The 17836-nt window shown below is 40.3% G+C and overlaps 1 protein-coding gene across 4 annotated transcripts in view; it reads right to left on the reverse strand.

Annotated features, from left to right (window-relative positions):
* Positions 1-1203: 1203 nt before the first annotated feature.
* The window catches only part of LOC148036792 (Asparagine synthase family protein), a 115166-nt gene continuing 98533 nt past the window's right edge, over positions 1204-17836 (reverse strand). For 3 of the 4 annotated variants that reach the window (XM_087675681.1, XM_087675683.1, XM_087675682.1), the window contains exons 6-12: positions 17689-17794; positions 17480-17573; positions 16130-16302; positions 2082-2181; positions 1896-2012; positions 1737-1793; positions 1204-1630 (exon numbers count right to left, since the gene is read on the reverse strand). In XM_087675681.1, the coding sequence (XP_087531807.1) occupies positions 1523-1630; positions 1737-1793; positions 1896-2012; positions 2082-2181; positions 16130-16302; positions 17480-17573; positions 17689-17794 (755 nt within the window). In that variant the 3' untranslated portion in view covers positions 1204-1522. Of the gene's footprint in view, positions 1631-1736; positions 1794-1895; positions 2013-2081; positions 2182-16129; positions 16303-17479; positions 17574-17688; positions 17795-17836 lie in introns of those variants that run through there. The other variant, XR_015690508.1, reaches the window with a different exon arrangement.

Raw genomic sequence — 17836 nt, forward strand, 5'->3', positions numbered from 1 at the left:
AGTAACTCAATGGTCAACCTTGCTTTGCCTAATTGCCTAGGTACCACAATTTGGATGCTTCTTTTCTTGTGACGTATTGAGATGCCCCCATTCTTATAGACCTAGCATAATACTTAAACTCTCTAGACCCCATTTTAATCCCATCTTCAAATGAGTTTTTGCTTTGTAATTTTAGAATATTACATTCCCTCCAAACACATTGAGAACTTTATGCATAATTTGTTTTTGAGGCAAAAAATCCCTACTAAGGATGCAAACGTATATGTAGTCTCTTTTTCTTGAAAAGTTTAGTATTATTTAAATGATGTGATCTTCATGCATGGCCTCTCTTGGAAGAGTTTAACACATGGCCCAAATGGTTTTGAGTGTGTGAGCATCTACAAGGTTTCATGGGTTCAAACCCTGGATACATCCCTTGCAGCACCTACAAAATTAACATATCTCCAAAAAATCATTTAAAGAAAAAGCCTACAAGATGATCATGGCAAGCGTTCCTTAGCAAAATGTTCTTATTCTTCTTTTACCAAAATCCACATATAAAGGTACCAATAGTTTTGTCACTAAGTAGAGTAGTACTATCTGCATTACTCTTACTGACACCAACAGCTGTAAAGTATTGATGAATCTGGCGTACCATAATCTAGGCGCCTGTTTCAGCCCATGAAAGCTTTTATTTAACCTTCAAAACAAGTTTGACTTTCCCTTCTTTTTCATAGTCAGGTGGCTGTAATTCTAAAGAGGATGTCTACCACAAGGCCAACTATTCAAGTCATTTCCATTTACCCAATATTAGATATGTTCACACCTTGCCTGCAGGCGACACGAGCAACCATACAAGCTGAAGCAACCATAAACAATCTTCTAAAGGAATACTTCATATTACTGGTGGGAAACCTCCAAAGGAGGTAAAACCCACAAACAATTTACAGCCAGTAACAATTGAAAAATAATTTAGTATGTAGGTCAAAGCTCAATGAGGCCATAGAAAATATATAGGATTATGCATACTACTGAAGATTCTCAACTTTCCACTTCTTTAAATGATGGCACTTTGCATTCTCATGACATGCATGATACATCAGTGGTTTGTGTGATTGCTAACCTCATCACTTAGAAGATGGCTCTGATGGTTGAGGGGGCCTGCTTGGGAGAGGTGGTGAGTTTAAATAATTCTATGTCAAGACTACATTACCTTCATAGATATTGATAAACTTCACCTCATGGAAAACTATTTAGTTTTTGATAAAGTGTTGCCAGGTTCATGCACCATCAGAAGGCAGTTGTTTAATTAGTTCATCCAATGAAGTTATCACAATAGATGATTATATCTCCTGGCTTGATTTTCAATGAGGTACTTCTTCGATTTCCTGTTTGCAAGCCACCTGGTTTTCTGATTTAGTTTAGTTGAATTTGAATTCATCAATAAGAATGTACCACCATCCAACCTTGTGATGCAATATAAGTGGAACTCTTCTGTAAGCATGATAAGTAAGAACACACAGCCTGGCATACAATGAGTAGATCAGTTCTGAAGGTTTTCAAGGATTGCACTGCCAGCTGATGCCTGATTAGCTGCACGATTGCTACCAAAATTTATTCGATTTGATTCTTGGGCTATGCGGCTACCAAACTGCATCAGTTTACGAGTTTTTCAAATCAAACCTAACCTTGGAAGCAACATTTTTTTGGGATAGAATTGTAGCTGCTTCACTCTTTTAAGAAAATTAAAATGTCACCTGAATAGCACGTTTTGGCAGAGAAGCTGCTGACTTGAGGCCTAGGTGCAAGGCAACCTGAAAAAGAAAACCAAGAACAGACAGATTTGGCAGCAGATAACTTCAACTCTTCATAGAAATTAAAGGTGCTTCAATAGTCAATTGTCATGATGCCTGTACCTCTCTCAGAATCCTTTTGTCACCTTTCCCTAGAGGTTCCCTCAGGTCAGTAACTTCCCACAGTGGCAAATCCAGCAATGCTAAAATCACATCTTCATCTAAAAATGGGAACCGAGCCTACAAGAGTATATTAGCAATCAGGGATCAAAGTTCAAACTCAAGAATAAGGTTACTGATTAACCTTACCTCTTTCCCATGGTCTGCAATGCATCTGTCATCTCTTCCCAAATTTCTTTGCCAAAGTCTTTGCATGTCAAGCCTCATCTCTTTGTCCAATGCTTCCCACCTTAATACATAAAGTGATTTTAGCTAATTGTGGTTGCACCTTGCACAAAAAGGACTCAGTAATCTAGCTTGTGAATGGCCAGCTCACAATGTTATCATTCCAATAAAACAAATTCCATTTCAAAAAACTTGCTCATCAACATCTCCAGCTGGTCTACTCATGGGAGAATGTCCAGCACAAAGACTAACAAAACAACCAGTCTGGTGGCTAATGCCAAACCATATGAGGAACCCCTGAAAGGAAGAAAATGCCAGAGTCCATGTCTCAAAAGGCTTCTCGCCTCCTCACATGCTACAATCACACAATGTGTCTCTAAGAGTAGCGAGTCTCAGAATTGGAGGTGTGATGCTTGTCTATAGCTCCACTACATGCCTCACTATCCAATTATATACCATCCAGTGATCAATGCGATTCCATCTATGACAGTGCCCTGCAGCCCAAACTACTTAAGTGAAATCTAGAGTGTGTGGTTCTCATCTGCTAATCTGATATATGAAAGGCTATGATCCCCTGGAAAATTCATATCCACAAGTAGTTTTTCTATGACCCACACCACTGCTCCCTGTACTCAAAGAAACAAAAATCTAGACCTTTGTCCTGAAAGGAGTCTTTCCAAAACTTCTCTCTTGTGGAATCAATCAAGTCTTTGTACAGGAGAATGTACTTCGCCTTTACCTTCCACAATGCATACTTGAAGACATCCAACTTCTGAACATCAGGAAGGTTGGGGAGAACGGGGACATGCACTAGTGCAAGCAAAGAGTTTAAGAGAAACAAGGTTCTGTACTCATGGCCATCGTAGTAGGCCAGGAAGTAGAGGTAGAAGAAAAAGATGCATCAAGCTAAAACCATGCTAAGAACTCACAAAGAAATACAGCAGATGACTCTCTAGCAAACTTCGGGCCATCAAGATGGCTGTCCACCATTGAAATGCAAGGTCTCCATCTGCATAGAGATGTCCACCAGAAAATGCAGCAACCAGCACCATAAACAGTTGAAGCACACCAATCAGCACCTCAGAAACAGGAAATGCAGCTCCCAAGCTGAGGAAGGATGCCCGCTGAGCAGAGGAACAGTAAAACACAGGATGTCAGGCCTGAACGGAGCTGTAGACTGCCTGAAAACAGCAAGGGAGGTGATGATCAGGCCTAGCAATGCAATCTAGGACTGAAAGCAGATGACAATAGGTCATGACGGCTGAGGACAGTCAGTAGCAGTGAAAAGGCAGCTGCTGGGGGTGGCAACAGCAGGTAGGAGAAGCTGATAAAGGCCTGGCAATGACTGCAGCAAGAGAAGCAAGTCTATTCCAGGTAGTGCAATGATACCATGCCAGAATGGCAGCAAAAGAGAAAATTCCAAACAAATGACAAGAGGATCTAAGACAAGATGAAGGTGATGAAGAGCTTGGAATGAGGTAAAAGAAGGCTGATACAAGAACTGCCCCTGCACGTGCTACATGGCACTGGGAGAGTCAAAGACAACGGACAGAAAATTTGATAACCAAATGCATGTCAACTGACAGGGCAGCGCATAGATAAGCAGCAAACCCTGGAAAAACTCTAGAAAGTATCCTGGGTGAACCCAAAAACAGGGACATTAACCGAGAATCGACCTGACCCAAGTGATCACCACTGTACAGAGCTCCTAATGTACCTCGCTTGACTCAGTGTAGAGCCCACAACCAGGAGATGTCCATGAGCCCCTTGATTTTTCTTGTCCCAAAAGGTCCCACCCCAAAGAGACCAAGGTATCAAACAAAGCATGTCATAAATGGACTACCTAGGTCCTACCAAGATCACAAGGACAATAAATATCTTTTCATTAAGGGGACCATAGTACAAATCCAGCCCCCAAGGGTGTCACCGACGGTGGATACTCCGTTTCCAAATGTAAGCAAGGTGCCCAAAAATCTCCGCTTTACACAAATGGAAAGATTGCAAATTGAGTTTTCATCCTTCCAAGTGCCCAAATCACAAAACATGATGATAATGCAAGGGAAAATACAAAATGGGAATGCTTCTACAAAGGGTTTTCACTCAAGCAGTGGCCTTTATTTAGTGAAATTGTTCACTTGCTCAAATGCCCTTTGAGAATATGCAATGAATCATGCACAAACATAAAAGGAAAAAATGATCAAGTCAAAAACCATCGCTGGATACATAAAGAGAAGAAACAACCTCCTACCATATCAATGTCAAAGATGGAAGTGGAGGCAATATCCCTGCCTCCCTCATGTTGATACTAGAAGGGGAAGGAGGACCAAGACCAATGTCATCGTGTGAGCACTTGAGCACTAGCCATTTGACCCACCTCCACGAGGAGGTTAGCATTGCTGTCTACCAAAGGTATGTGGGTAAGCCAAATGGTACCTACTTCAACCTTCTCTCTAGAGAAGTGTTAGTGGATCCCAAAGAGGAGTGTTTTGGGAGAACGGGATTGCCAACTAGTGCAATGGCACTTTGGTTGTTGATGTGAATCGCATCCTCAAAACAATCAGGTCCTCATCACCAAGTGTGTGCACTGCCATAAGAAACTTTGTTGTATTAGCATGATCATACTGACGTGCTTATCTTCTAGTATGACTAGCAAGAGGAGCATCCAAATCATTGTCTTTCAAAGTCTGCAAGCACCATCTAGGCATTTGCCTAGTCTCCTGATTATATACATGCTCCTGATAAACTTCAAATTCAGCATCTTGCTGAATATTTAGATCAGCCATAGGCTGAATTTCTGCATTGCTTAATGGAACAACCGGCTGAACATTTTGTTCATTTACTGAAGCTCCAATTATATCACCAAAAGAAATGGGCAGCAGCCCTTCAAACACCTCATTTGCAACCTGATATGTCTCAAAACCAGCAAGAGAGAATTCAGATTTTTCATAAAAAATCACATCCCTACTAACAAAGACTTTCTTGGAAACATGATCATATAGTCTGTACCCTTTGCTCTCACCGGTGTACCCTACAAAAATGCACTTAACAACCTTGTTGTCCAACTTCTTTCTCTACTTTGGGAATATGAGCATATGCAAGACACCCAAAAGTATGAAAGTGGCCAACTGAAGGTTTCTGGCAGCTCCAAGCCTCAAAAGGCGTAACATTTTTTAATGCCTTGGTAGGGCACCAGTTCAAAATGTGACAAGCACACATAATTGATTCCATCCAAAGGCCATGTGGCAGATTCTTAGCTTTCAGCATACATCTGGCCATCTCCATGAGTGACTGATTCTTCCTTTTTGCAACACCATTCTACAGTGGAGTATATGCAATAGTATATTGATGGGTGATGCCTTTTTGCTTCAAAAAATTATTCAATAAAGAAATGTATTTCCCCCCTTAGTCCAAACGGAGAGTCTTAATCCTATAGTCAGATTGATTTCCACAAGTGCAAGAAAAGCCAAAAATGCATCATACACCTCTGACTTTTTCACCAATGAATAGACCCAACAAAAGCAAGTAAAGTCATCAATGAAAGTGATGAAATAATAACATCCACCCAATGACTTTGTCTGCATTGGTCCACACACATCCCAATGCACAATTTGTAACTTGGCTATTGCCTTAAAAGCAACATCATGAAAAGAAAACCAATGCATTTTTCCTAAAATGCATTCCTCACAGATATACTCAAGAGGTCTCTCCAAAAGAGGTATACCATCTAACATTTGAGTGCGCTGCATAAGCATCAAACTGCCATAGTTGACATGCCCTATGCGAGCATGCCATAACCTTGCTTATGACATAGCAAGAGTAATAGTAGATGCCAAATAGATTGATTGATTAATCAAATAAACATCTAACTCATAGAGTCCATGACATAATGTGCCAATAAGTACCAAAGCCAAGGATTCTTTATCTCGAACCACGCATTTGTCATCATCAAATGTGACCTGCATACCACACTTTGCTAAAGAAGAAATGAACAATAAATTCTTTATTCCTGGCATATATAATGCATCCTATAAATGGAGAGTAGAGCTATCAATGGCTTTTAAGACAATCTTCCCAACACATCTAACAGGGTAAGATGTATTGTTGGCACATTGCATAGATTTGCCAACAGGAGTTACAATAACAGAGGTAAACAAATCCATGTGAGATGTAATGTGCTTAGAAGCACCACTGTCAAAGAACCAAGTGCTAGTATCCTCTATAGAGTTGAATGCTCTATCTGCCCAAAAAGAATCATAACTGCAAGTGTAAAACAATAGTCACGGCCAACAATAAAAGACGCAGACTCTGTAGCAGTAGAAGGTGCATTAGAAACAAACATCCTTGACTCCTCCTTGGCAATGTGTTTCTTACATTTTGTGATGTAGTGACTTGGCTTTTTACAATAATGGCACTTGCCTTTCTTGGCTTGCATGCCCCCTGCTTCTTGTTGCTTTGTGAAGTACCTGAATTTCCAGAACTCTGCTAAGCATTCCTAGACTGACTGCCCTTGCCCTTCTGTCTTGCCATAAAAGCTTGTTCAGAGGCTACAACATCCATCCCATTGTTCTTTATTGTTTGCTTTTCTTCTAGGAGCAAACTAACCAATTGAAGAAAGGTAAGTGGCTGTGCAGAAATTCTCATTGTGAGATTTAAGGCAGTATGAAAAGCCAAATAGGAGGGTAGCAAGGGATTCAAAGTAGTAGAGATCATTTATGCATCAGAATAATACTCATCTACATTCATTAACTGTTGTAATATTCCCGCCATAACACTTCATATCAAGAAACAAATTCGGGCTTGAAATGTTTTAAAAATTACTCGTCGAGTTATCACATAAGTGACCACACGTAATTTTTTTAATATCGAGTCTTGCATTAAATCAATTCTGCAATCCAATACGAGAAGATGCCTCGATGTTCCTAGTCAATAAGAAACAAAGACGCCTTGTAAATAATATTACGACAGCTTGATCATAATTTTTCTCACATTATATTTGATTTAGTATTCCCGATTTTATTTAATGTGTCAAAGATCGCATTGATTTCGTAATCGCAATACAAATTGCAAAAACCTTAATCGGTGGACAAAGAATGCGCAAGAACGAGCATGATATTAAATAAGTTAAGTATAAAGAGTATGGCACGACTTTATAAACTAGATAAGTCATAAGATAAATTGGCAAAAAACCACCAAATGAAGTCGTTTTGAAGGAAAAAAGACGCTTTTCAAAAAATAAGTAAAAAATCATGACATTTTTTACGCCTGGAGGGAGAGAAAGCATTTTAAAATCATCTCCATGCCACCGTCCAACAGGTAGGCAATCAAAAAGTATTTTTTATAAAGCTTACTTAGCTCTTGACAAGTAGCCAAAAGAATGAGTTGACTGTATGCTCCCCCTTATGGCTATAAATACACCCCCTTTCCTTCACAAAGAAAGCAAAAAGGAAGACCTCTTGATGATGGAAAATTTTCTCTACTTCTCTTTTCCATTGTAGCTTGAGTCTTGAAGGAGAAAAATACCCCTCTTCTATCTCATTTCCATTTTCTCTACCCCCTATTACGCCTTCCTCCCATACAACCATATCGCTAAGCAAAACATTGGTGAAATTTTTCTGGGCGACCATCAACTCTCCCTGAAACTATCATGTCAATTTCGCCTGACGACTATGGCTCCACGAGGTCGTAGAAATTCAAATAGCCCATTTAAAGTAAGAGAAGCAAGAAATGCGGCCGATGGAGAAAATGATGTGGTAGGAATTGGCGAAACCCCCATTACTGCAAACTTGATAGAGATAACATCTTGTCGGTTTGAAAAAAAAAAGTTTTATAAGCTTATTGCTATATTTGGCTTTAAACGATTACAAACGTATTCTAAAGAAAACGCATATAAACTGCCGCTTAGGAAAATAGTCTAAGTAATATAATAATTAACAACTTAGTTAAAAAACTCTTTCATATGGAAAATGATTATATACCTGTCATTAAGAAAATATCATAATTATGGTTTATTTCATAATATTTAATTCTATTTCATCAATGACGTGTTCTTCCCCTAAAAGTGACTATCTCTATTTCATTTCGCTAATGATAAACAAACATATATGAGTTTTATAATAATTTATAGAAAATCATTTAGATAATATTATGAAATAATCAATGTATTAAATCAACAGAAAATTGCATAGGATAATATATACTAGACGTGCATAAATTAGGTGTGTGAAAATATAATTCGATGTATGAAAGATGAAAGAAAAATTGCACTTATGATTTTTGCATTGCTTAGAATAAACTTTTCGGAAAAACAATAGCAATATACTTAGGACATAGCTAAATGAAAATTGTTCTTTCTAGATAATGTTAAAGTTCGGCAAATGATCACGGACATCGTCGATTAAACTATAGAATATAGTAGAATAAAATAAAAATTATTTTCTTGCTGAAAACTCACGTAATGTTAATATTAATGATTATATTAGCAAAAGCGTCGAAATCATGAGTTGACCCACGTATGAATTAGCGAGAAAACCTTACCTAAAATATCGAGAATGTTGAAGCAAAAACAACTATGAAATACTCGACAACCCTGAAACTATCAGTATTAGAAAATTAAATAAATATCGGAAGTTTGTAAGACTTGTTGGACATTAATAAAAATTTGTCGATACAAATTCTAAAGTCTAAACAGACTTGGAAAAGCATTTGAAATCCTGCTAAGCGTGGGTTAGGGTAGAAAATTGCATGAATTGCCTGCCATAGGTATAAATGTCCATATTATCTTTTAGGGCGAAAATACTAAATTTTTCATATGGATAAAATAGACTTCAGATTCACGAAATAACTTGCAGATCCCGAAAAAGAGTTGCACGTAGGAAGGGAAACCCTAAGAATAAGATGGGACCTTAAAAGAGAAACCCTAGATTTGGGTGGGGTTGCTTTCTATGCTAAAACACTTGCTGTTGTTTCTTTTTTTATTTGTGCATACATTGATAGTTGCACATGAAAAATTGATTGTGCTTACAACAGTTAGATCTGATTGTAAATATATAATCAAGATAATAAGAGAAAAGATCGCGTTATGTCTCCCCCATGGCTAGACGCGAAACCCTGCTTCAATCGGGATTGTTTTGTACCGCTGCGAGGAGCTTTGGATCGGCCTTGACGGCGAGAGGTCACTCAGTGAGGAATCCATTAGGCAGGCGGAGGTGGGAGTGCTAGGGGGGCTCTAGCCGTAAATCTCTCGATCGCTCCTAGGAACTGCCTGACCCTCACGCGAATCAGGATGAGAATCTGGAGTCCCTGGTACTAGTGAAGGGACGGAAATCTTGGAGGGTTTGTTTTCTTCTGCACAGACAGAAGGGATTTTCCAGTGAATGGAGATTTATCTTCTGTGTAGGCAGAAGAGGAAAAGCATTGTAAATAACTTTGTAAAATATGTTTTGCCAAAAGACTATTTTCTCTGTCCTTGTGTTGTGCCGTAAAATTATGTGAAGGAACCTGTGATAACGGGTTAATTAACAGAGCTGCTTTCATATGTCATAACTTAATGTGATAGGTAATTAGAAAACTAAAGAAAACCATTTGTGGAACGCGAGTGGATGAGATCCCTGACGGATCCACCGTCCTACGGATGGGTAGTCCCGGTAAGCTGGGAGCTTCTTTCAAGAGATTGAACGAAACATTAATTAGAAAAAATTAGATAGAGCTGAGCGTTGACTTACCTAGGGTCAAAAATCTTGATCAGAAATTATCTTAGGGGAAAGGTGTGGCGGCTGTGCTAGAACTCCATTAAGGTTCCCTGAATCCTAAATAGCTGCTAGAAAAAAGCATTGCACTTCATTAACCAAGGGTAACTACGATCGCTCCAGTCGAACGAGAAGCCTTGTGGGACACTTCCGATGGGCTAGTTGATGCATCAAGACCTCAGTTGTCAAATTAGGACCTCGAGCTTGCAAGTTGATCCTTGTGGGGACGGCTGGTATCCTCCGTTACTGGGTGGACTCTGGGAAACCTAGACGATAGACCCTGTGCATTCTTGCGAGTGCCGAGCGAAGCTGTCTAGGATAGTTTCTCGATGGACTACTAAAACGTGCTGCCATGGAATTGTTAGGTAGGCACGTGATAACTGCTCACGTTAAGTCTTGAATTTTGTTAAGATGATCTTGCATGGCATCATCTTCATCCATTTTTACATTTTCAAGCTCCTTTTTCAAGAAAGAGATGCGTGTCTCATTTTTTCCAGCAAACATGTGCTCAAGTGTGAGCCATGCTACTCCTAAAGAAATAGTAGACCATATATGTGGGATTATGGACCGTTGAACTGGCAATGCAATCAGTGACAATGCTTGGGTATCCGGAGTGTAGTAAGAAGGCAGTAGATATCTCCCACACATAGCTTCTTTCATGAGTTTCTATGTAACACTAGTTTTTGAGACTCTTGTATCCATGTACCATTTCTTCCACTAAAGACACGCCTCCCCTATTAGCTTTAGTTTTGCCGTCATGGCTTAGTTAAGGGTATGCATCCATGTAGATAAAAAATAGTCTTCCATAGACTCAATCCAAACTTCTACATCAATTTTCATGTATTTTTCTTTCCATCAAATTCAAGAGGTCTGATCTACTTAAGAATGGATGTTTTCTCTTGTAATTCGATAGAATCAGTGATAGGCAAAATGTCCTAGGGTTGAAAATGTGCAAGAACTCATTTAATGTATATATGTAATATTTTTCCATATTCCAACTCAAGATTTTTTTTAAAAACTATAATTTTGTACACATTGTATCAAGCCTTCTGTGCAACTGTTCTTTGGGAAAGTGGCTATGCTGGAGCTGGCCGTTGAGCACATCCTCCTTGGGGAGGAGTTGCAAGAGCCACAACTCCAGGACAAACTTCTTTACCACTAACAAACTCCCAAAGATTTTTAGCAATGAGCACATTCTTCATCATGAAGATTTTTAGCCATCCAATCTATCCTCTTTGGATACATAAGTGAATACATCACTTTGTCTTTAATTGGCTACGATAAATGTCACTGTTTCGAAAAACATGAGAGGAAGAACCATAGCTGGAACAACCTGGAAATCTGCAAATTTCCAGAAATTACAGCATACACCAAGCTGTAATTAGCAAAACTATGTCACACTTGATCACAACTATCCAATGTGCTGAAATTTCCACAAATTTCAGCGAATAGCACACTGTCCAATGCCCAAACAGTGCTTAGCAGCACAAAAAAAATGCAAAAGCCCCAAAATTTAGCAGTCCAAAATGCACAATTTCAGTCAAATTCAGACTGAATCTTTAGTACATGTGCCAGTGTCTGCCAAACATCCAAAAGCCCCAAATTTTCTGTCCCGAATTCCAAGAAATTTCAACAATGTGTGCCCAAAGGCACTTCTGGGAGTAGAAATGCACTCCTTTAGCAAAAGCCCCTTGCTATAGCTCAGATTTCTGAATAAAAATAATTAAATGTACCTATTACATTTGAAATGTAAGCCGAGGTCGAGGTAGGAGGATGCCTAAACTGACCAGAAGGTGGCGGCAGCTTGGTGGAGCTCGGGAGGCAGCCGGAGGAGCTCAATGACCTGGCAGAGGTGGTGGTGGGTCTGGTTGCTGGCAGCGCAGCCATCAGGTGGTGGAGCAGGGGGCAGCGCAACCTAGGTAGTGCAGGCGGTGCTGCAGGACCGGGGGCAATGCTGCGACAGGTGGTGCAGGCGAACGAGCTGGAGCAGACAATGGTGCTGGCTGGCGAACCTGCAGGGTGGTGGCAATTGTGACTGGACCAGGGTGAGCAGTGATGGTGGTGCTGGCAGTGGTAGACCTGGTGAGCGTCAATTGGGGGCTAGAGGTGGCGACAAAGCTGCTGGCGCCAACTGCAGGTGAGGAACATGGCTGGTGCAGAATTGGACAGCAAGAGAGCTGACGAGCTTGGAGAGGCTAGCTGGACTGTGCTGAGCATGAGCTCTGATACCAAATGTGAGAAAGGAGATGACAGCTCTCAGCTGGAGACAGAGTAGATAGTAGAGAGAGTGAGAGTGAAGACATAGCTTGACACACGATGCAATTCCCAAGTGTGTAAGTGAAAGTGCAAAGTACAACCTTAGACCTTAGGGTTGTTAAGGTGTGTTCACACTCAAAAGATGTAAAGTACGGTAAGTGACCGAATTGTGTAACATAAACACACAAAATAGAGAATAATGTGACTGGGGGAAAAAACCTCTCGTACTATGGAGAGTAAAAAGTGCCCCAATGTCATACTGGGGATCACCAAGAGTGAAACCCAACATTTTCTGACATGTGAAGTATATGAAATGTGTAGAAAATATTTCTTACATAAGAAACATGTCTTTTATTCTCCGAACAACATAAGGCTTCAAATCCCAAAAAACATAATAAAAGTGATGTTTCATACTTTTTTCCTTGGGAATTATGACAAATGTACACTTGCACAAGTCCATGTTAGTTGCTTGGAGTCATAACCACAAATCTCTCTCTCTCTCTCTCAACCAAACAACCAACACATTAAATGTGTCTGGCCCCCCATGGCCCACACCCACCACATAGCTTGCCTTTATCGACCCTAAGCCAACTACTCCAAACCTTTGCCAAACCTATGCCAAACCTATGCCAATCCTTCACCAATCACTATGTCTCTTGATCTCTTTCTCTCTACCCTATTAGCTATCTCCAACACTTCTCTATTTTCAAAATGACAGATCGATCATTGCTAGCTACCATCAATACCACTACTAAAGGAATGGAAGCATTCCTCACGAAGGACACAAGAGCACTAAGTAGCTTTGCTAAGAAAGGAATCTAATGCATTCAAGACATCTTCATCCTACAAGAGGAGAACCCTGCCAAATAAATTGAAGCCAAAGAACAGGACCGATAGGAGATGACTCAGAAGCTCATCATCATGGTGGAGGAGATAAAAGGGAAGAATATGCTCTCATAAAGACACTCCACGATCAAGAAAACAGCCTTAAGCAAGATGTGGAGTCCACAACCAAAGACCTCAAGAAAAAGAAAGTGAGTTGCCTCAAATAAAGGGACGGGCTCACATAGTTGCCCAAAATGCCATTTCAGCAGCCCTAAACAGAAACGTGAAACGGCCCGAAACATTTTGGTTCCACAACACATTTGGGATAGGTGTTTTCAGATTGGCGAGGAAAAACTCCAGTTTCAGACTGCTTTTTCCATTCCAAGCCTGTGCATGCAGTTTTCACCAACTCTCCTCTGCTCTTCACCATCTTTTACTATTGTTCACTCTCTTTAGCTCCTCGTTGCTTCCCCTACCACAGATCTACTGCTGTCCACAACCCCTAAATCCTAAATCCCTCATCCTTCAGCTGCAAATCTTTTCCCTTGTCTGTCCACACAATTTGCAGGCTTTTTCCCTCCCATTTGCAGCTGTTTTTCATTGTTTCCAGCAGAAAACCGTTTCCCCGCTTTGTCCTTTGCTGCTCAAAGAGAGAGATAGAATTCCTGCAAGTACAAAAGCTGAGGCTAACTGAAAATGACTGATTGATCTATTAAAGTACAATTGGTAGGGCTGAATATACAGGCTGAAGTATCCACCTACAACTTTAGCACTTATTTAATGCTAAGTGATGCAAAAGTTGTTTACACCTAGACAAGCACTTTTAGACACATTAATGTCTATTCACACCTGGGGATGAATAATAACTAACAAAACCCTCTTACTGAAACCAACAACATGAAACATAGGAACACTCTTACTGAAACCAACAACATGAAACATAGGAACAAAAAGAAATGGGAAAGTCTTAACCTTGAAGAGGCAACGGTTGAGAGCTTGTACAATGATTTTGGAGAGGAGATACACAAGTGAGAGAGAGGCAATATGAGGATTGTCATGACATGGTCCACTGACAAGCTCAAGGACCCAAAGTAGGACAGGCATGGCTCACGGTGCTTGTGCATGGCTTGTAGGCTAAACAAGAGCTAACATGGCTCAAAGTTACCGGGCACATGACCTTAGGCCAAATACGGGGGTATAGCTTTCGGGCTCAACGCAAAGCTCAACACATCAAGAGTTAGTCCATGTGCTCTTGCAAACCTTAGTGTTCAGGATAGCTCAAGTGTTGAGAGTAATTGTCTTTGACACCATGTGAGAATACACTAGGGTTTGCACAAAAAATGTTGATGGTTGAGTATTCAGCAAGGTAACTACGGAATGTTCAACCCTTGAAACATTGCATTTCAGCATCAAATGTTTCACCCCCTGGTTAGGTCCTATGTGAAATGCCACATGAAACCGCAAAATAGCACATTTAGAATACGTACAGTCAGCATTTTTTATAGCACTGTTTTATTTTCTTGGAGTGAAACAGAGGTGTGAAACATTGCACATGTTTCACATCCCCCCCACCCAATGGTGAAACATGTTTCATCATTACCATGGTGTACAAACAAACACATGATTAACAATAAAACTCAAAGATGGAATGCGAGTGACAAATGTACTCAATGAACAAATGGAGTATGAGAGGTCTGGATACAATAAGTATACAAAAAGCAAAGAGATATTTCCTCTCTCATGGAGTGGACCGAGGGATGCAAGACAGAGTCCACCCCAATAGATCTCGATGGCAAACAAAATGGAAACAGTTCATCAGCTGGGGGACAGGTGTGAATGTGCCAAAATGCATCTGTTCCTGGCTGGTTGATGAAGTGGCAGGCTATGTTTGGGGCAGCAGCAGCAACAGGTCTGCCTGGAAACAAAACACAACAGTCTGGCAGCTCTAGGGACAGCAGCTAGCAGCACAGTCACTCTGGAAAGCAGTGGCAGTACAGCCAAGGCAGCACAACACAGCTGTTGGTGGAGACCTCTGATGCAGGCAGACAACAGCAGTCCTGGCATTGCATGGGGACCATGGTTACTAGAAATGCCCCGAAACTCCACATTTTTGCCAGTTCCATTTCCATTCCCATTCCTGCTTCTGTTTCTGCTTTTCTTATCCCTGTCATTACTGGTAACTCCCCGAAACTACAGATTTTTGCCATTTCCGTTCCTGTTCCCATTTCTGTTTCCCCGTTTCTCATAACTATGATGTGGGCACAGCAAGTCTTTGCAGCTGGGTGAACACCAAGACAGCAGCAGCAATCATCTCCACTTCAAGGTGTGTGGGGAAGAAGGATCATAAACACAGGCACCTAGATAGGTGGAAGATATATGTTGAAAGCAGAGAAGATGATGGCGATGGCAAAGTTGCATGCAAAAGTGAAATAGCTAGGATAAGAACCTACCAAATTTTAGTTCTTTGCTTTAACATTTTTATATTAATTTGTCAATTGTTTGGGCGTTGGACGAGGGCCAAATAATTTAGATTAACAGCATATACACATTCAAATGGTGTGTATTTGTTGCACAAGTAGCAGTAAACTGAGCATGAACAGGGGCAGTTAATGCAAATACAGCACTAATGCATAAGAGTCAGTGAATCACTCCTTTCATCTGCCCTAGAATTCACATGATGATTCAACTGTAAAGAGGAGCAAATGCTTGTCAAAGGCACGTAACATGTCTCTGGATTGTCACAGCAATTAAAAAAGCAAGTTGACATCCTGGTGTCTTGTATGTGCAAAAAAGTCCGAATTTTGTGTATTTGTTATCCACACCATGGTCGCCAATAGAGGTGTTCAATGAGGATTATAGTCTGATTGGCATAGTGGGATAATGCAAGTGCAGCGAGAATAGCAAAAGTTTAGTCTGGGATAATAGGATATCCAGGGAATGCTTGTCACATGACTGTGCTTGTATTCTGGATAAATACAGCATCTTTACTTCATTGGCTATTGTAGGGATAAGTTGACTACTCCAATTAGAATCCAAATGTGAACATTTGAAATGCTGTAACAAAACAGAACTATACAAAAAATTTACTTTTCACAATAGTAAAGTATGAATGAAGTCCCATTTTAGGCAAACACTATCGGAAAATATACAGCTTCTGCTGACTTAGCTGAAGTAGAAACAACATACCCTCCTTCCCTGAACTTTGTGCGATGCCTGCCATAGCCAGCACATTGCTCGTCTGCTCCTGTCCCAACCAAGAGTACTCGGGCCTCAGATCTGTAAAGTATTCGTGATGATCCATGTTTCACCCAACCATATCCAGAGGCTGCTAACCACAGAGCTGTACCAATATTTAGATCCTGAGCAATAGAAGAAAGAGTCTGAGTGACTGTTGAATTACATAATATATTTCACTTCAATCAGCCATGAAGAGTACGACTAATCTTTATTCCCTTCTAAATGTGTGGATGATTCCCTCCTCTACTGGCAGATATCTTACAGGTCAAAGAAACATGAGCCAGGAAATCAAATGATCATCACATGGCAAAAAGATTGCACAGTGGCCTCATGATGATTCACATAAAAGACCTCAACATTTCTCGTCTTGGATTTCCCATTGACCGTAGTAGATTAATGTGCCTTTTACATTGGTGTCAAGATTGCAATTCAGTTCACTCAATTTCTTCTCTCTTTACAGCCTGCCTCAAGCAAAGAAGCAAAGCAAGATGTCTTCATCAATAAATAAAATGCCTTTTCTCAGAACAGCTTGCTTCATTAAAATCTATCCATAGTGACATGGGACAGGTTTTGGGGACAAGGACTGGTACAAGAGTTGCCATCCCCTATCATCATGAGAGGGGGCTCTAACATAGGGACAGGATTGGGATGGTATGGGACTGGGATGGGAAGCTAGAAAATGGCCATCCCATGTCACTATGAATCCATCAGATACCCTCACTTCTTGAGAATCACATCATGTCACCCACTAAGCCACCCAATATATATGCCACAGATCCTGCACCCCATATCCTGAAACCCAATATGTAAATGGATCACAGATACTCTTACTTATGAACTGCTGAATTAGACATACCAAACCATTAGACATGCATGAACCTGATACATTCGGTACTAGGATCAATGGAAGGACTTGATTTAAGCTCAAATTATAGTTAAGGATCATAGCATGTATTCTATTGATCTTTCCAGAAAGACTAGCACAAGAAAGCACATACATTTTATCTTATAGGGCTACGTTAGTATTCTTTTAAGTTTTTTCTGAAAGAGGAACACTGGAAATTATTTATTGTATATTATTTTATAGGACAAATTGACCTGTGATGTGCTAGGGAAAATCTCTCACTGTTTGGCAATAATCAGACTATAAAAGAACATACGTGGAGCACAAATTTTTATCAGCTATATTAACATGTTTACTATTTGCACAGCAAGGAAAGGTATGTGTCTGATTTAAACACTGCCAGTTCCTCGGGCTAATTTACCAGAGTTTCAGATGATATTTGGTGAGAGAAGAACCATGTGTGTCTTTGATGGACAAATCAATGAGAGAAGGTGTCTGCGCAAATTGCTGAGATGTAATAATTCTCCATCCACTTCAACCAACCTCCACCTAGTTTTATATAAATGATAAGACCATTAATGTCAAACTTATGAACTAGCTCCAGGAGCAGGAAAAGTTTACTGGAGCAGATTAACAATTGCAATCTTATCAGGAAGTTACCAACCTTCGTGTAGGGGAAATACTGCAAAGCTCATCAAAGCCGGTAAGAGCTGTAACCCTATCAGGAGCTGTTTTACCTTCAAAACTTACATTCAGCAAATCTATAGTACCTGCAAGTGTTTTACACTTACTTAGCATGATCCCTCCCTCCC

The sequence above is a fragment of the Lygodium microphyllum genome, chromosome 4 (genome assembly GCF_053477565.2).
Source record: "Lygodium microphyllum isolate KBCC chromosome 4, Lygodium_microphyllum_v1.1.10, whole genome shotgun sequence".
Lineage (NCBI taxonomy): Eukaryota > Viridiplantae > Streptophyta > Polypodiopsida > Schizaeales > Lygodiaceae > Lygodium > Lygodium microphyllum.